Source organism: Cupressus sempervirens, chromosome 1 (assembly GCF_028749045.1).
Source record: "Cupressus sempervirens isolate cs-2001-9-10 chromosome 1, ASM2874904v1, whole genome shotgun sequence".
NCBI classification, from domain to species: Eukaryota; Viridiplantae; Streptophyta; class Pinopsida; order Cupressales; family Cupressaceae; genus Cupressus; species Cupressus sempervirens.
In genome coordinates, this window is record NC_143118.1 from 547,754,927 (window position 1) to 547,776,116 (window position 21,190).

A 21,190-nucleotide genomic window follows, 5' to 3' on the forward strand; every position below is an offset into this window, starting at 1 on the left:
AACATCAATCTTTTTATCTTGCACTATCCCTTTTTGGGTTGAAAATTCTTCCTTATCCATTAACATCATATTGGAGTTGGAGATAGGGGTGATGAGGGCTTTTCGGGACCATGAGACAATTTCATTCTTCAAAGGTGAAGGTTCAATCCTTTTCAATAAAAAGCAACCACCAAGAGTAGTTGAATTCCCTCTCTTTGATTTTCTTACATTTGAAGAAGTAAAAGTATCCTCTTTCATGGGGACTTTAACCACCCTTCCACAAAGTGGACATTGTCATTGATTTTGCTCCTTTATAAGGGTAGAGGTTTTGTTTGGAGTTTCCAGTAGTTTTAAAATTCCATCTATGAATGGATATTCATTAGTCTTATCTTCTAATACTTCCCCATCATTTTTCCTTTCCTCAACTACAACAGGAGAGGTAAAACTTTCTATCAACTTTTGTTGATTCTTTGAGGGGGATCTATAATATGAAATCACATGACCTGATTTGGAGCATCTTTGACAGTTAAAAATAACAATCTTATAAATTAGTGCTTGGGTCTGTTTTGCCAACTTTGATAGTAACACAATGAAATTTGAGAGTGTCTTATCAATATCCACATTTATATAGAGTTGAGAAACTACTAATTTGGACATCATCTTTGTCACATCATTTGCATCCAAATAATGCCCAAGTTTGCTTCCAATCTATTTGAGTTCTTTTTCATCCATAAATTCCAATGACATTCTCAACATCCCAATCACTATATATGTAATCTCTTTGAGATCAACATCGGAACAAACCCTAATTTCTACATGCATAGGGATATGTAATGTTTCCCATACTCCTAAGAACAACACGAATACAAATGAGATCCTCATGAGCAATAAACTTGAACAAGAAAATACTTCTAGGGATAACATTCAAGACCACAATCCCCTTCGATTTCCATCTTGCCGCTACTAATCTTTTTACCATATCAATCGTTAGCCTAAATGAAAAAAAATCCCAACCAACACATTATTCATTAATGATATGATATGGTCAACTTTTAAATCTGGGAGTCTATTTTTAATTAACTCCCTTAAATTCTATGTATTCCATTTCTTTGGTTTGAAGTGTATGTTCTTAATTCTCATTAACTAGTGCACTCTTCTAGCTATTGGGTTTTGGGTTTTCCTTTTGATTGGCATGCTCCTCCTTGTCTATTATGTCGTGAACATCATCTTCATCAGCATGAGAAGAATCCACTATCGTGGTTTGAATACCTATGAACTCTATAGTAGAGTCCTCCCAAAGCACAATATTTGTGTCAGGAGGAGGGTTCACAAGTGGGGTCTAAGGCTCCCTTTGTTGTCAAGTTTGTATTATTTTTTATTTGTTTTTGAAGCTTTGGAATTTATGCCATTCCTCCTTTCTTACTATAGAATAATGCCTTGTTTTGGCCCTTCAAAATTTATTTTTAGTTGGAATGTTACTTAAAAACTAAGGATATTTTTAAATTTTTTAATGAGCTCTTTGCCCCCATGCAAGCATATTGGATCAACTAGCAAACACTTAGCTAAGTGGGGGGGTTTCAACCATGGTGGGCACAACACCACCACCATTGAAGATTTTGACAATAAAATAATTTCATAGATTTTAGCTTTTAGTCCAAAGATTTTATAAAGTTAAGAGTTTAATGATATTATTTTTTTTACAAATTTTTTGAATTTTGTTTGTAATTTGTTTGTTATTATCAATTTTTTGACATTATAGAAGTGAAATGAAGTGCCCAAGTTTTTGAAAAAGTTACTCTCATTGTTTGTCATGTAAGAAATTAATTAAATGAATAATTATTTTCTCAATAAAGCTACTTAAGTCACACCTTGATTACATATTCATAGTGTTTAGAAAAACATAAACATGTTTTAAAATTATGTGTGTGTGCATCATTTTGTATAATTATTTATCGTATAATTATTTTCTCTAAATCAAGAACTAATTTAAATTTTGTTAAAGATTTTTAAAAATTATTCTCTCAATATTTTATGTAGAGTTGACAAAAAAAATATAAATACAGTCATTCTAACCTCGACCTCGTGTGAAATTTCAACTTATGAACCCCTCTTTGAAGAGCGCAAGTTCTCTCTTCCTAGGTCAACTCAAGCAATTAGCTATCAATGCTAGTTAAATCAATAGACAATTTAATTGATTACAAGAATTGAACAGAATATGGCGACCATGCACATAAGCACATACTCCAAAACACTGCAATTTAACCGTTTATATAGTTAGATTAAATATTTCCCCTAATTTTTTTTAAACAGATAAAGAGAATCGAGATGTTTGACGTCCACATCCACAAATTTTAACTTCAACATACTCCCACTTGACAGAGAAGGAGGACATAAAACTCATTGCCATAGATCAGGAATGCAGTTAATGTAAGAATAATTTCATTGAAGATGTGGCTGGTGCACAATCATGGCAGTGTCTTCTCTGTTGGCAAACCGCCCTCTGCTCATTGCCCGCGAGAAAATATGCTTTTATATTCAAAGCGAGGTGAGAGGATGGAATGCTCCCGCTCTCATCATCTAAACGCAGGTAATAATGAGGAGGAGACGTCATTGAGGTGGGCGCAGAGGCGAGCCGCCATCACTGCTATTCAAACAACAACCGACAACGTCACAGCTACTCTTGATAGGTATACTGTTCCACCAGTTAGAGTTCAGTCTTTTTTCAGTTCCAGTCATATAATTTCATTCCGTACAATTTTATTACATGTTTGTACAGAAATGTTTGATAGCGTTTGCTAATTTTGATCAAGCCAAAAAAGTTGAATGCAAGTTAAACTGGGTCCACCCCAAAATGGTGAACTAATTCTCTTGATTTCAGTGCATCCCTTGCAATGCCAAAAAATATACTGTAAGTAAATTAGAATTCAAATATTAAAATAAATGTAGAAATTCAATGATGTATTATCCAAAATCTTTGAAAATTAAAATACTGGTGGTAGTCAATGGTCTCTTGGTCTTTTGGTGAAGTTGAATAGTTCTAAATTTTAATTGAGTTTACCATGGATCAAGTTTTTTAACTCTAACATTGCTATGGTTGAGCCTGGAATTATGCCTCGGGTGAATTTGGCGGAATAGATTCTATTCCCTAGGTACTTGGGTCTTAGTTGAAGAGGAGGTTTCACCTTATAGTCTCATGCTCCTATATCAGATAACTAAAACTACTTTGTAAAGACCTTTGCTGGGGTGGTGTGCTTGCGGGATTCGTGTCCCTGCCAAGCTACTGTGCTCACACACTTAACTTCCATTTAAAAAACTACTCGTGGTAAACATTCAGTTGCAGGGAAACAATTGTTAATGAGATTTTTTACAGTATCAAAATTATTATTGAGCAACATAGTCATTTTCTTGTGACATAATTAATCTTTTGCTAATAGCTTTTGAAAATTAGCAACATAATTTTTCATAGTCTCATATTGCTTGAGTTGCACCGACACCTGAAAATGCACTTTGAGTTTATTTTTCTTCATCCCCTTTCTGATCCTCTCCAACTTTTTAGGAGTGCTCCATCTTTACAAAGGTACTTTGACTGTGCAAAATAATTCTTATAGCCAAGATGAGTACAATGGTATTTACTGAGTGTGGATTCAACATTCTCAACAAAATATATACCTTTTATGTTCATAGGCAACTTCATATAAATGGAACACGAACAATTGGAGCAATGATGTCAATGCCTTATAATGAACAAATTCACCTTTCTGAGATGAGCCATATGTACTGCTACTCCAAGATAGGTCCATGGACTCAAAGTATTCTTGTTGAATTAAACTGCTTCTTTGGCTTCTTCTTCAATGGTATTTTCATGTTTAGGTACATGTGGAATGTCTAGCTTCCTGCTGGCTTCCAACCAATTTAGATGTCAGATTGGACATCCCCCTGATCGAACAAATTCTAGACTCTTCATACCAATTGTAACTTGCTTGACTAGTTCATTAATCACTAGCACCTCAAGTGGATCAAGAAAACCTCACTCATGGGATTTTAGTAATGACATGATTGCACTACCTACCTCAACATACTGCTCACATACTTTTGACTTGGGGGCGTTTGCTAATTTTGATCAAGCCAAAAAAGTTGAATGCAAGTTAAATTGGGTCAACCCCAAAATGGTGAACTAATTCTCTTAATTTCAATGCATCCCTTGCAATGCCAAAATTATATTGTAAATAAATTAGGATTCAAATAATAAAATAAATGTAGAAATTCAATGATGTATTATCCAAAATCTTTGAAAATTAAAATACTGGTGGTAGTCAATGGTCCCTTGGTCTTTTGGTGAAGTTGAATAGTTCTAAATTCTAACTGAATTTACCATGGATCAAGTTTTCCAGAGTGTGAGACTCTAACATTGCTAAGGTTGAGCCTAGAATTATGCTTTGGGTGAATTTGGTGGAATAGATTCTATTCCCTGGGTAATTGGGTCTTAGTTGAAGAGGAGGTTTCACCTTATAGACTCATGCTCCTATATCAGATAACTAAAACTACTTTGTGAAGGCCTTTGCTGGGGTGGTTTGCTTGCGGGATTTGTGTCCCTGCCAAGCTACTATGCTCACACAATTAACTTCCATTTGAAAAACTACTCGTGGTAAACATTCGGTTGCAGGGAAACAATTGTTAATGAGATTTTTTACAATATCAAAATTATTATTAAGCAACATAGTCATTTTCTTGTGACATAATTAATCTTTTGTTAATAACTTTTGAAAATTAGCAACATAATTTTTCATAGTTTCATATTGCTTGAGTTGCACCAACACTTGAAAATGCACTTTGAGTTTATTTTTCTTCATCCCCTTTTTGATCCTCTCCAACTTTTAAGGAGCGCTCCATCTTTACAAAGGTACTTTGACAGTGCAAAATAATTCTTATAGCCAAGATGAGTACAATGGTATTTATTGAGTGTGGATTCAACATTCTCAACAAAATATATACCTTTTATGTTCATAGGCAACTTCATATAAATGGAACACGAACAATTGGAGCAATGATGTCAATGCCTTATAATGAACGAATTCACCTTTCTGAGATGAGCCATATGTACTGCTACTCCAAGATAGGTCCATGGACTCAAGTGTTCTTGTTCAACTAAAATGCTTCTTTGGCTTCTTCTTCAATGGTATTTTCATGTTCAAGTACATGTGGAATGTCTAGCTTTCTGCTGGCTTCCAACCAATTTAGATGTCGGATTGGACATCCCCCTGATTGAACAAATTTTGGACTTTTCATGCCAATTGTAACTTGCTTCACTGGTTCATTAATCACTAACACCTCAAGTGTATCTAAAAAACCTTGCTCATGTGATTTTAGTAATGATATGATTGCACTACCTACCTTAACATATTGCTCACATTTTTTTGACTTGGGAAAGTCTTTATTGTTTATGAGAAATTCCTTTTCAAGCTTTAGGGCAGAACTTTATGAAAAGTGTATTTAAGTTCATGATCTTGAGACACAAATGCACCATTTTCAGCTTGATTAGAACTTGCTTGCATGTCCCCTTTTATAACATGATTATTTTGAACCTTAGAAAAAAAAACTTCCTTCCTTATCTTTTCATCACTAGCCCTCAGAGACAGCGTGCATTAGATATTAGAGTTGCTAGCTCTATCTTCTTCCTTTTCCTCGAAGAGAATAGCAAGATCACTAGCTTCAAATGCATGATACTTTACTGTTGTCTTTGCTAATAGTTCCTCAATTGCAAGCTTCTTTGATGGTGAAACAAAATTTTGCTAATTCCCAACAATAGTGTTGGCTAAAATTTTTGTAGGTCACTAGAACTACAACTTACAAAATTGTAACTTTAGGCAACATTCATGAGATTTATCTCTCCTCTTAGCATTAGAGGAGGCTCCCTTCTTATTGTAGGTGGCTTCAATAGGCACTTAACTGAAATTACAAAAAGGGTGGTTCTCTTAATCAATTACTCTTTTTTCAGAAATAATTTGCATGCAACTATAATTTTCCAATTTAACAAAAAGTACCTTATTGCTACAATAATACTGGTGACCTTGGAATTGGCTTGAACAATACTAAGGGCAGCAGTTTACTCTTTTATATTTTGTGAAATAAAAATAAGAACCCAAAGTCTCTTGCATTTGTCTTGATTGAGGATTCAAGCAAAATAAACAGTAAGGCACAAAGTCTCTTTTTGGATACTCTCAAATTCAACAAAAACATATACAATTGAGGCCCAAAGTCTTCAACTCTAAGTGATTACAGCCACTACTATCAATTACAATTTGTCCTCCTGCAACACAATTTTTTTAAAAGTTCAAATTGGCTTTGAATGCAATAGGCAGCTCAAAGTTTGCACAATTAAATTCAAATGCCTCTTGAGCAAAGCTATAAAACTCACAATCAGTATCCAAAAAATGTCATCACATAACACCTTGAATGAACACAAAGTTGAAAGCAAGTTGCCTCTTTATTGAAAGTGATTTAAATTTACATCCAAGCACAATGTCTTAGAGTGCACATATAAACTAGCATAGTTTTCTTGCCTTGCCAGAAGATGATTATTTACCATGAGCTCCTTCTTTTATATAGGAAAATAGGAGAGAGAAAGGTGGAGGAAAAAGAGACAAACTTTAACCTTTTTGACTTATTCTCTAACAAACTTCTAAGTAACTAATTTGACTTATTCAAAGTGGTATGCCTAATGTGATTGTAACTTGATTACGTGTTACAACTTTGTACATGATACTATTACATGCAATTACACATGTTTTTCCTTTACATGTAATATGTCAATTACGAATCACAAATATATGATGGAAATATTATAAGTGCCTTACAAGACACAAAATCTATTACATCGAAATTTTGGTACAAGCTGCCTGATGTTTTACGATTGTTGTGCTCAGGTATGGTGGAAACATCTTGAACTAGAATATGAATATGCATCCTTGATTGTTTCATTGAGTGTTCATTGACCTTTTTTAGCTTGAAAGCACTGTATGCTTGTAATCATTCTTTCAACTCCTTGTAGGCTCCATCAGGTGATCATGCTTGTTTTGTGTCCTCCTTTCTTCTTTGCCTGCATAAAACCAGCTCTTTAAATGGGGGAAAAGCTTAGAAATGGTGTTGTTTTGGGAGCCTTGCATATGGAATACGGCTGAAAACTTTTGGGACAACGAATGGGTAAATGTGTTTAAGCTCAAAATATGTGCTTGTAAGGTGGAAAAACACAAAAACGGGTTTTTGGTGGTCAAAAGCACGTGTGAACATCAAGCTTTAAGTTATGGAAATGAAGGATGAATGAATAGCATTTGGGTAACATATGAGAGGCGTAGCATGCTTTTATAAATGCAATTCATGATATTTTATCCAGCAAGCATGTGGGAAATACTTTCAACCATAGGCCAGCCATATGGAGGTTTATAAAATGCATGATGGTGGGATTTATACTTGCATTCGCATGAGGGGAAATAAATAGCCCATCTTTCCTTAGACTGAGATTTTATCCCCAATTGCATATGCAAGTGAGACTTTGCATACGCAACTTAGAGAAGTAAACAAAAGAATAGAAAAAACAACTTGACATAACAAAATAAATGCAAATCTGAAAATGGAAATGACGAGACTTGCAAACACAACATAACAAATATATAGAACTAAAACCTTAAGAAAAATAACAAGGAATCATACTTTTTTCTCAAGAGGCAACGGACGAAGTATTTTATAAACACTTATGAAAACTCTAAAAATGCAATCAAAGAGATTTCTTGGATTTGCAAGATGAAGTGTTGAATAGACTTTGAATTTTGACTCAATCCTTGCGAGACATGAGTCAAAATTAGTAGCTTGCCAAGTGTAGGAAGTTAGAGCAAAAAATTGCATCATTTTAACAACCATTTTGACCAAGCAATGTGCACCATGCAAAGAATTTGGAAAACGGCATCCAAAGCACATCAAGTGATTTAAAAGATGTGAATGTAATCTAGGAAGAATAGGAAATACTTTAAAACTTACCTTGATCCAAATACTTGTTCTTTTTATGGTGCAAATTGCTCAAAACTAAGGCATTTTTGAGTAAAGACCTGCCCTAGATGGGTTGAGAAATGAAAAAAACACTCAACAAACTCCCTTTTTGAGTAGCCCAATGTTTTTTTTTGGTGATTCTAGACAAAAATGACCTACTGATCATAAAAAATGACCAAGTAATGCTCAAGATATGAGAATTTGAAGGCTGCAAAATCCGTTTTTGGAGAAAAATGCCCAAGAAAGTGGACTTTTGAGAGCCAAAAACATGTGTTTTGGTGCTAAAAATCACCACTTTTGGGTATTTGATAAAAAATTATCATATTAGGAAGTAAAAACACACTTTTTGGTTGCATTTGTATGTTTTAAAACCATTTAATGACTTGAAAAATCACTACCATGAGCTTTTGGTGTCATGCCTGCCCACTATTTCGGGTTTTTCTGCAAGTTGGGACCTTGCTGTTATAAGATACCCTTCAGTTGTTATGTTTGTAATTCTGAAGTACTTGGTTATATTACTGTCTTTGAATGATGAGACTGATGCTGAACGTATTTTTTGTTTAGAACTATGCTATTAGCAATGAATGTGATTTAGGATTTTGTGATTTGAACTGGCATATTGATATTTGCATGTTGATGGGGTATCGATTATGTTCATTATGTTTTCAACTCATTGTAAACTGCATTCTGTGTTTGAATGCTTTGGAAAGAAAGTAAATATATTGTATGTTTAATTTGAATGTTAATTTGCTGGATATATATATTTAGAATTTGTTTTTGTATTTATGTACGTGTGACTGAGAAGGGATTGAATTATTTCTTTGGATTTGTTTTCAGTTTAGCATATAGGCATATGCTGTAGAGGGAATTAAATACCTTATATTTCATATAACCTTGAGATGGTTTTCATTACATAACTTGTATTCATTTTGTTTTAAAAGGGTTTGAGAAACCGCAGTTTGCATTGCAAATATACATACTTGTTTAAAAGGGTCTAAATACCCTAAGTTGTGATTGGCATAAACATTTCTATTTTTAAAAGGTTTACTTACCTCTTAAGCATTAAGGTAACCCTAAATGGGTATCGATTGCAATGAAGGAGGGGAACATATTCATTTTGGTTGGAAGCCAAACATGGCGGTGGCTTTGTAACCGTCTAGTGCACGACCTTGTGTAGTATCGTAGTTGAATTGAATGCTGGTTTATGAGGATTGATGGCACTAAGGGTTTGGTTAGCCATTTCTTGTTTAGAGTCGGGTTTTTTGCAGAATATGGGCCGAAAACTGGGCCGCATTGCACTGCTTGGCTTAACATTTGTAATCTTGTTGCTGAGGTATCGGCATAATGTTGGTTATTGTTGGGATTCTTTTGCTACATCCCATTGTGAAGTCATTTGCGAATTGTTATGTGTCAGCTGTGTGGAGATTGTTTTCAATTTGATTCGGCATTTGGGGCTTTGGCATCGAGTTGGATTGCAGAGCATTTTCCATCTTCAGTTTTCACGTAGGGGCAATTTCTTACCCTACTCTCTCTTTTTGTTTGCAATTGCAATGTTATTTCAATTGGCATGTTGTAAATGGTTATGAGATTTACATATTGTGTATCGACACTCAAGGATGGATATGTGCGGAGCATGGCACTGTGTGCAATGCTTAGCCCTGAATATACCCATCTTTGAATGCGGATTTATGGAGAAATTAAGTTGGGTGTTGCTCTATGTATATATTTGATTGGGCTTTGCCCTAACCCTACATTCTTTCCCTGAGTTGAACCCAGTTGAGTTTCATGTTTGCGACAGTATGAATGCAAAGTGTTTAAGATATGCTTGTGGGTACTCGGCTCTGACAGGGCTGAGCGCAGTGAGAACCCATATTTCAAAGCTCACTTGTTATTGCAACAAATAGATGAGAGGTTCGGCCTCAGTCTTGAATTTGTTTTAAATTATCGACTCTTAACTGTAGTCGAGGGCAGAGGCATTTTGTCAAACAGTTAGTATGAAACCAAACAAGGTTGAATTAACATGTAAATAGTATAGCATTTTTATGGTTATTAAATGTTTGAAAATTTCCATGTTTAATAGTCGATACACTGTCTGAACATTGAAGTGTGGTTTGAATTCTTTTTAACAGTTGCTTGAGGTTGTGTAAACTGGAAACATGTTATGTTGTGTCGCATCTTGTCTGATAGTGTATTGGAGATTCTAAAAAGTAAATAAGATATCCATGGGTCAGAACTTGCAATTTGGCAAAATGAAAGTGAGTTTGTTTGAACACTCGGTATCATCGATTATGTTCTTTTTGTTTTAAAACAACAACAGGGCTTGGAAAATTTAGTTAACTGTATGCTGTTGGGATTTGTTAGATATGATTTAATTGGATTTGTTTTGAAGCATTTTAGATATACCAGTAGTATTTATATTATGTTTTGAGAGGAAAGTTATATGTTTGCAAATTGAAATTCTATTATTTTAATGATGTTTTTCTATCCAATATTGAATTGGAGATTGTATTCAATGGAAAAGATAGATTTATGATATATGTGTTTGATGATAAGTTATTCAAAGCAAGAATATCATATGTGCATTATATTACTATCTTGGCCAATTCGAAGGATAAGATTAGTTTGTTATAACAGTAGAGATAAGTAGTATAGTACTACGACTAGTAAATATCGTTAAACTGATGTAACAGTTTAATTATATTTACGAGATCGTAATATTATAGTATTTATTTTTGTTGTTATAATAACCTGAGTTTACTTTCAAAGTTTGGTAGTAGAAGATGAGATTTTAAAAGATGAAGAATGTAATGTCATGTGAAATCTGACTGTTATTCATTGCATGTGCATTCTTAGAATATCTGATTGATGTGTATTTTAAGGATAGCTGTAATGAACGTATATCAAGGTGGCTGAATATCGATTTATCCTATTCAGTTAATTAATTCAGTGATAATTTTAAGATGAATTGGGAGGGTTAATTATAAATAAAAGATAATTGGCCTTACCTATGACTTGAACCAGTAAGGTTAAGTACGGAGAACAAGGCAAGTCTCTATTGCGTCTTTTCACGAGTACCATAGAGAATTCTCACTATATGTTGTCTATTGGCTTACCATATACGGATGCAGTATCTTAGCACCATAGTGATGACACCTCAGTATATATATGATTCATTTACTAGTTATTCTTAGTGCGAGTTTAATTTTGCATTGTTAAGAAGATGGTTACTTCTTGCATGTTAATTTTAAAATTGCACTATGTTATTTGGTTCAGTTATCTGCATTATGGTTTTATATATGTTTATTCTAACATGTATGCAGGTGGACTACGCTTTTCAACTCAGTGTGTACTGAGCCCTCTTTTTGTGTTGTGTTGCATTTTTGTGTATGTTTCAGGTGTTCAAGTTGAATAACTAGTGCTAAAGAAGACTATTGAAGTTACTTCTTGAAACTGAATTTGATATTGTAAAGTCCATATGTTGGACTTATGCGTCTTTGAATGATACTGTTCTTCATTATTGTACTGAACTCATTATGTATTAACAACATTATGGAAATTTATTTAGACGATCTATTCTTATATTTTGAGGTCTTCGAATTGAGAATGATTTAATCATTGTACTTGTTGTTGTAATATGATGATTAAATTAAAAAAAAATTCTATGGTTCTTTATGTTTGTTCATGGTTTCATAGTTTTTATCTTTGTTTTGTGTAGCGTTACATTTGGTTAATAACTTAGTGCAAAACACAATTTTGGGAGGCATTTGCATGTTGGAAACACATGTAATGGAGTCAAAAATTGCCACTTTGGCTTGAGTGAGGATTTAAGTAATTAAAAACGTGTTTTTAAGAGCCATTTACATGTTAGGATGATATGCAAATGGGTTAAAATTTTCCATTTTGCCTTGACTCACTTTTAAGACTAGAATACATATTTTAAAACACATGTAATGAGGCCCAAAATTGCCACTTCTGATTAGGCTTTGTGGAAATGGGTTTTGTTTTATCACATACATATGCAATTGGGTCCAAAATCGCCTCTTTTACCTAAGTTAAGTGAAAGATCACTTTAGACATGCATTTACATGTTATAAAACATGCAAATTGATTTAAAAAGTCCACTTAAATTACAATTATAAAAATGCACATGTAATAGATTAGAAAAATTCCACTTAAAGGCAAATAAACATTTAAAATGAACTTATGTATGCAACAACATGTGTAAATGCTCTTAATTGAGAATTACTGCAAGACAAAGGCGATTATTGCTTCCTCCATTTCGGAGAAGAAAAGGGGGTCGGCAAGTGAATCCTAGTCTAGAAAGAGTAAAGGGGATGAAGGACAGAGTGTGAAGAAGAAATTAGTGATTAAGGATTCTCTCCCAAAAAATGTTGAGGATATTATTGATTCCTTTGATAAAGATGAAGATAAAAATGCAGAGACAGAGGAAGACACGGAGATGGGGGATATTAGTTCTAATTTAGAGGGTTATCCTGGTAGTAAAAATGAGACTGGGAAGAATGATGTGGAGGAAAGTCTGGATAAAAATGAAGGGTCGAATAACACTGGTAATGAAGATAAATAGGGTGGAGAAACCTAGAGATTTGGAGAGGAGAATGTGGAGGAGGAGATGGGAAGGGAGAAAGATTTAGGAAAAGAGGATGAGAAGGGCATGGAGATCCCTAGAGGGAAGGAGGAGGATGATCCGAGTTTGGGGATTTCGCTCTCCTTCCTTAATACTGCAAAGATTAAAGCTGACTCCTCTCTTTGTGGAGATTTTTGGACTTACAATGAGATTATGAAACTAAAGAAAAAATTGGGTAAAGTGCAGAAGGATCAGGAGAATGACCAGGCCAAACTTGTGCTGCTGAAAACTTAGGTGGGAAATATACCTGAAAAACTGAAGGAATATGAACAAGGTCTCCGACATATGATCAAGGAAAGTGGCAATAATATGGAACAAATGACTTCTAGTTTGTGTGCGGCTACAACAAGTTTGGGGAAGAAAACCAATGAGGATATTATGTCTCCTGGAGGACCAAGTAAAAGGACCAGATTGAGCTCGCGGAAGAAGGCTGCTGAAGTTACTGCTGGTACTGGCTTTTCCCTTGCTGATACCACTCTTAGTACAGCTGAAGTGGGGAAGGAGGCTGCAAAGATGATCAAGGAGCTATAGTAGTGGTTTGGTTTGTTTTGTTTTTTGGTTTTGGTTTTCTATTTGATAGCTTTGTAAAACTTGTAGGTTCCAGGTCCTTGTAAAATCTGGTCGCGTTTTCTGGTTACATTTTGTGGTTTCAGGTCCTTGTAAAACCTGATTTTGTGTCTGTTTTTTGGTCTCAGGATCCTGTTTCCTGGTTATGCTATGTTTGAATATCTTTTTTACTATTGTTAGGGGTTTCGGGTCCCTTCAAAACTTGTTTTTACCTTAATCTAAAACATGTGTAATGGGTTCAAAATCTTCACTTAAATTTATCTAATAAACTTTTAAATATGCAAAAGCATCTTAAAAACCCATTATACACATTAAAATGTGTTATTCATTTAAAAAGTGCACTTTAATGATGCTGGGACTTATAATTTATCGGAAGTGGGTTTTCATATAGTGATTTGCATGTTGATATATGCAATAATATTAAAAATCCCACTTAAATGCATTTAAGATGTCTTATATAATTAAATTTAATATTTAACTATAGTTTTCAATAAAGGAAATGAAAAATAGACTTGAAATAGGCTAGTTTCATAAAGTATTAAAAACTATGGTCAAATCAACTCAGAATGAGTTGAAATTTGAAAATGGACCACAAAATCCACTTTAAATATTAAATGTAAATTTATACCAATAAAAAGTCCATTTTTATGAGGTTTTTAAATTGAGATATGTTGTTGTCTTAAAAGACCCCACTTTTCCCTTTATAACTTGAGCTAGACAACTCCAATTTCGTTCTAAGTTAGCTCGAAGCAAGTGGAATATCAAGGGCTATTCACCTAAGGCAAAAAAAGACTAAAAACTATTTACAACACAAAGAAAAACAAAGAAAGGACACAAAAGTTTGCTAAAAATCAAGTGTTTGCAGTCAGAGAAGAAAAACTCGTAGTAGCAAACAATTTGAGATTCAATTCGATGAACACTTTCAAAAGAACACATAGGTAGAGAAACACAGAGTACAATTCAGGGATAACAAATTGCCTTTATGATACTTTATCAAAACACTCAAACTAAGAGGATGCACCTACGAATCCATAAGAAAAATCCATAGGGTTGGCTCAATTTTGTGAAGTCAAAATTGAGGACAACAAATAGAACCACGAGGAACCATTGGAAGAGGCCCCCTTGTACATTTTCGTGAGGAACGAAGAATGTGCCTTGAGCTACTTTCTGTTTGAGGACAAGTAACTCATTTGCTAACCTCTGCATTGCAGGATCCATCCTTGTAATGGAAGAAAATGAATTTGTAGAAGGATAACATTCTTCAAATTCAGTTGCTTCGGTTCTTATCTTTCTAGCAAGAATAAGATCATCTTCAATTTTAATTGCCAATGTCTGTGTAGCTGGGGCTACTCTCCTTAATAGGAAATTGACTTCAGGAATTTGAACACTAATAAAGAAACACTTCAAATTTGTTGTTGTAGGTTGAGTAGCAATTAGATTCTTCATGTCAATTTGTTTAAATGAGCAACAAATTCATGCATAAGCATGTGAATAATTTCTTCACCTTAGCAAGTTGGGCCAACAATGCATGAACATCTTCAAGAGGCTTGAAGCTTTCCTCAAACTTGGCTATGAGAGTAGTCCAGTTTGTGATAGTACATGGTGGTAAGTGGTAAAACCAATCTACAGCCACACCTTGGAGAGTTTACACGAATAACCTTATAGATACATCCTCATATCCAACAACATGAATGCCATATGTAATGTAGAAAGCAACAATATGTTCATCAGGATGTTGTTCGTCACCGAAAAATTTGGAAAAATTCTTTTGTGGGCCATGCGGAAGAGCATGTAGAGGCAGAGCTAGATTCAACGGTCCAAAACAATTTCCCCAAGGACCTTGGGCCATTTACATGTCCTTGGTAAATGCTTGAAACAACTTCAAGAAATAAAATTACAATGAATATTTACAATGAAAGAGGACATGAGTATGCTTCAAATGAAAGCACGAGGCTCTCAAATGCACATTGTGTCCCCAACAGAGTCGCCAAAAATTGTTGAGTGGATATTTTGCAATTGATAGTTTGTGCAAATTTAGTTGCAAAATAGGATGACCAACCATAGCATGTGAGACAAACTATTACCTTGAAGGGAAGGCTCCTCCTCACTGTTCCTCAGATCAAATCAAGGAAAGCAAGAAGTTAGAGGTATTTTGAAGGGTGTTACTGATATTCTTTTCTCTTGTTTTAGGAAAGAGTCCACTTCCTCGTGGAGCAAGTAATGGGCAAGAAGAATCTCTAAACTACACTTCTATCTAGGAATTGAAAATAATGATACAGATGAATCAACACCAACTCAAAGGCTGATTGAAAGCGTATCGAATTGAATCTAAGTCCATTTTTTCTGCACTATAAAAGTAAATTAGTACTATTGGGGCGCAAAGACTTCTAGAAGTAGATGATTTCTACGCTATAATCCTATAAGTTATTTTAGTTCAAAGACAGAAAGTAACTTAAATTTAACAAAGTGTGTGAATATTAGACGGTAATATAACCTATAGTCAAAGCTTCGACTCCAATTGTTTCTTTTACTTACTTGTGCTAGTAAACATACAATAGTGACATATCAAAGACAATAGAGACAAATCATAGTCAAATCTTCTAATATGTTCTATCACAATTGCTTCCAGTCAAATATTCAAATCCAATTGTTTTTTTTTATTCACTTTTCTTCCAAATTAGTACTACACAATCAAAGTTATGCTTGCACAAGTTTGACATAGCTCTTTTGCATAAAATAAAAGATGATATGTACAATGAGGGGCACTCCTTTATATAGGAAAAAGGAGTGAGAAAAAAGGAGGGAGAAACTCAAACACCTTGACTAAGTCAAACTAAGAAAGAAGATTTATTGGATTACATGCACTGAAGGTTTGTGTAATCATATTACATGCAATTGGATTACACTTGTTCTACCTTTTGAAACTACAAAGTTGAAAATGCACTTGAAGAAAAATTTGAATCTGCTGAATCAATCCTGTAGATTATCAGCAAAGGTCTTGTAGTTGATGATGCAATCGAGAGTCCTTGTAGTTTGCGCCACTGTACTCTCTTTGACGAATTGCCAATTGTCTTTTGAAAACTTGATGTAGTCAAGCTTTTCTCATTCTATAGTTGTTAATTCTCCTTTGTCAAGTTCACACATTCTAGAGTTTCTAACACTTCGAAAACCTTTTCAATGATGTCCAGAGGCAAGCTCGGAACAACTTTCCCATCAACATCTTCAATTGATTCTTTCTTTTCTTAAAAAGTGCTTTGGTGCATTCCCACAAAAACTCAGGTTCGAGATCCATCACTTGAAAAGTGGAGACCGAATGAATATTGCTTCTTTTGATTCGAATAATTTTTTCTTGACAGGATGTCTCTATTCTTTCAAGAAATTCTTAAAGTGGAGATCGAATGATTCGAATAATTTCTTCTTGACAGGATGTCTCTATTCTTTCAAGAAATTCTTACATATCTCGAAGAGTGCACCACAACATGAAGATAAAAAATCTTCTAATGAGATTGGATCCATGAAAACTTTGGGATTTGAGTTAAAATGATGGATCCATGAAGGATGAGTGTTCAAATTATGGATTAGACACTTATTGAACACCTTGGAAGGCTGGAAATGAATGGAACAACTTGTATATTGAACAAAAATGACCAACATGGGGTTTGGATGGTGGATTGCATGTGGGAAAATTGGGGATTTTGTTTTGGATGGCCAAGAATGCAAGTTGGAAGCATATGGATGTGTGCAAAATAAGAGTTTTGGTATTGAAAAAACATGAGCTTTTACCAAAATCAAGTTTATGAGATGCAATTGCATGTGGTAAAAGTTCATCATGTTTACTTGAGGTAAATATGCAACTGGGTTTGTAGAATGCAATTGTATATGAAGAAAATTAGAAATACAGAGAGTTTGGATGCATTTGAAAAATGGATTGACATGAAAGATGACAGCATGAATATGCACTTGCATTCTTGGGTAAAAATCTTCAACTTTTCTCCAAAAACAAACCAAAACAAGCAACAAAGTATGTACAAAAATTAAAAAACAAAAAAGAAAGACATACCTCTTTCTTTTACTCAAACTTTGACAAACTCCAAAACTTCACTTTACATGCAATTTCATTTTTGAGATAGAAGAGCTTTGTATTTGCAACAAAATAAAGATATCAAACTTATTTAATAATTTGATGCAAAAAACTAGGGCCCCATATCAAATATTCCGTTCCTGTACACGTACCAAAATAAAACCTTTATCCAAACACGTTTGGCAACCCGATGGACTCAGTACATGTTTAGAGACTAGTACGAATGTTGTGATGGTGCACGGAATGAATAGCAATCATCCAGATCAAAGGAAGGCCGTACAGGATAGTTTGTACGATATTGCAGGAGGGAAAAGAGTGTGTTGTACGGTGGCACAGAAGGGGCTGTACGAGAGTTGGTCAGTGTACGGAGGATGCTGAGTGGTGTGGCCATATGAGAAGTGATGACAGGAGGGCCGTACGGTGGAGGGGCTAGCTTGGCCGTATGGTGTATGTGACGTACGCTAAATGCAAAGTGGCCGTACACAAGGATGATGGGGTTTGGGCAGGCCGTACGGTGAGTGGGGGAGGCAAAAAAAAGAGGGTATGAAGTGTGGTGGAAGTCATGTGGGAGGGTGAAGGCATTGCCAAAATGGGATTGGAGATGGATGGTCGGAATTCGTATGGTGATACGCAGAGAGTTTTGCAGACTAACAGATAGTTCGAGCAAGATTTAATATAGACAAACAACAATTGGAAATACACAGAACAAAAGAGTAGATCGAACCAACATAGTAGATATTCACAATATGATGATGCTCCGATTTGCTAGATCTGAGTGAAGTGTTACAAGCGACGAAATAGAGTGAGGGTTGAATCCCACCGAAACTAGACAAGCCAAATAGGGAAGGTCTTTCACTTCTGAAATGGTGAACAACAGAGAACTCCAACAGGAATTCGCAGTACATAGAAATAATCTGAATTGCATACCTAAAGACAACCTACATGCTGTACTTAAATACCCATTGAGAACAACTTTCCAAGGGTGTACAAAGATAGCCGACGACAACACAACTACGGAAACAAAAATAAAAATGGGTCCGAGATACATTAAATCAATCGGCCTGTTACAATAGTTTGATTTATGATTTATTTCATAACGAGAACATTACAGTCCTCTCGTCCCAAATTTTGCTTGTCCTCAAGCAAATGCAATGCCGGGTGCTGGAGAATGTGCTCACCCTCCCAAGTTGCGTCGTCCAATGGCAAGTGTTTTCAACGCACCAAAAATTTCTTCACAGTGCGGTTCCGCAGAGTCTTTTCATGAACTTCGATGATCTCGGCCTATTCCAATGTGAACTTGCTTTCTTCTTTGAGTGGTGGGAGGTCTGTGGCTACCATGACATTTTGCCCTGCGACCTTCTTCAAGCATAAATATGAAAAATGTTATGAATATGACTTCCCTTTGGAAGTTCTAGCTTGTAAGCGACCTCACTAATGTGACGCATGATGTGATAGGGGCCATAAAAATGTGGCTTCAATTTTTCTTTTCCCTTCACCTTTAATGAAGATTGTTGATATGGCTGGAGCTTGAGATAAACCAAGTCTCCTACTTTGAAACTCCTCTCCATTGGTGTCTGTTGGCATACATCTTTTGTTGATTCTGTGTCTGTTGCAGGTTTTCCTTCAGGTGTCGTAGGATGTCCTATCCCTCTAGAAGCCAATCCTTCGCCCTCAGTGCGCGGCTGTCTCCCGATACTGTGTCGATGAAGGATAGGGGTTCGTACCCATACAGAGCTTTGAATGGTGCCATCCCGATGGACATGTGATATGTGGTATTGTAGCATATTCTCCCAGGTGCATCCACTTGACCCACGCTCGTTGTTGTGCCGAGACATAATTTCGAAGGTAACCTTCGAGCCACTTGTTCACAATCTCCGTTTGTCCATCTGTCTAAGGGTGTTAACTAGTACTTGGTGATAATTCTGTCCTTGTCAATCGAAATAGTTTTGTCCAGAAGATACTAATGAACCGCCCATCTCGATCACTGACAATGTTTCGAGGTAGTCCATGCAGACGAAAGACTTCTCTAAAGAACAGTTTGGCAACTTGTGCGGCCTAAAAATCTGAGGGGATGGCGAAGAAATGTGCGTACTTTGTCAATCTGTCAACCACCACAAAAATACAATCCTTTCTGTTCACCTTGGGAGGCCCCGTTATGAAATCCATCGAAATACTTTCCCATGTTCTGGAATTGGCAGCGGCTGCAGTAACCTGACAGGCAGAGTATCTTCGGATTTGTTTTGCTGGCAGACCGCACACTCTCACATACTGCAACATGTCCCCTTTTAATCCTTTCCATGAAAACCTCTCCCGTAGACTTCTGTACATTTTGAGGAAGCCTGGGTGTCCTGCCAAGGGTGAGTTGTGTAACTCCTTCAGGATCTTTTGCTTCAATTTAGATTTAGGTAATAGGAATATCTGACTCTTATAGTAAATGATGTCATCTACTACTTTGTACCTGTCATCCTTGGTGATGCCATCCACTAGCTCACAGACAAATGTGTTTTTCGAATATTCTACCAACAATTGTGCTTTCCAATCAGCCAAAATTTGGGTTAGTAAGTAGATGGCGGGCTTTCTGGACAAAGCATCTGCAACCACATTGTTCTTTCCTTTTACATATTCAATGTCAAAATCGAAGGCCTGAACCTTGCTTACCCATTTTTGTTGCCGCTAGTTCAAATCTCGTTGCTCTAGAAAATATCTCAAACTATTGTGATCAGTGCACACGACAAACTTGGCACCTACCAGATATTGCCGGAACTTGGTTAGTGCATGTACGATGGCCAAAATCTCTTTGTCGTAGATGGAATAGAGGTGCATGTACGATGGCCAATGCCTTCTCCGGATGCATCGCACTCCAAAATGAATGGTCGGGTGAAGTTAGGTAATGCAAGTACGGGACAAGCGCTCATTGCCTCTTTTAGTTTATCAAAAGTGAGTTGTGCCTTTTTGCTCCACTGGAAAGACCCCTTCTTTGTCAGATCTATCAGAGGTCTGCTGAGCTGAGAGAATCCTTTGACAAACCTCTGGTAATAACTGCATAGCCCAAAAAATCCTCGCAAATCTGTGAGTGGTTTTGGAGGAGGCCAATCAAGGATAGCTTGAATCTTTTCTTGATGCACTTGAATTCCGTATTTACTGACAACATGCCCCAGGTACAGTATTTTTGTCATGCCGAATTCACATTTGGATCGCTTGGCGAACAAAGATTGCTCTTCAATGATCTTTAGGACTTTATTCAGATGCTTCAGGCACTCCTCCCATGTTCTGCTATAAATAAGATCATCAAAAAATACCAATAAGTACTTTCGCAGTTGTTTGTTGAAAATGTGATTCATGCATGATTGGAATGTAGCAGGTGCGTTTGTCAATCTGAATGGCATGACCAAAAACTCATAATGTCCATAGTGGCAATGAAAGGCCGTCTTTTCTATGTCTTCCTCCCTCATGCAGATTTGATGGTATTCGGAACAGAGATCTATTTTCAAAAAATAGATTGTGCCATGCAACTCATCTAACAACTCATCTATCCTTGGAATGGGATATCTATTCTTTATTTTTTTTTGTTCAACATACGGTAGTCCACACACATGCGCATCATCCCATCCTTCTTTTTGACCAAAACCACAAATGATGTGAAAGGGTTGGAACTGGGTCGGATCCATCCTTTCTCTAGCAGTTCCTGAATCATTTTTTTGATCTCATCTTTGAATTTCTTTGGATGGTGGTACAGTGTGGTTATGACTGGCTTGGCGCTTGCTTCCAACTCGATAGTATGCTCAAACCCTCGATGAGGCGGTATGCTAGGAGGAATGTCAATGAAAACTTTATCATGTTTATTCAAAATATTCTGGAGATCATCATCCTGTGGAGGT

At 35.8% G+C, this 21,190-nt stretch overlaps 1 protein-coding gene across 3 annotated transcripts in view; it reads left to right on the forward strand.

The window, feature by feature from the left end:
* The first annotated feature begins 2,081 nt into the window (after window positions 1–2,081).
* The window catches only part of EMB3103 (Pentatricopeptide repeat (PPR) superfamily protein), a 386,652-nt gene continuing 367,543 nt past the window's right edge, over window positions 2,082–21,190 (forward strand). For all 3 annotated transcript variants that reach the window (XM_089830305.1, XM_089830309.1, XM_089830315.1), the window contains exon 1: window positions 2,082–2,666. In XM_089830305.1, the coding sequence (XP_089686431.1) occupies window positions 2,428–2,666 (239 nt within the window). In that variant the 5' untranslated portion in view covers window positions 2,082–2,427. The remainder of the gene's footprint in view (window positions 2,667–21,190) is intronic.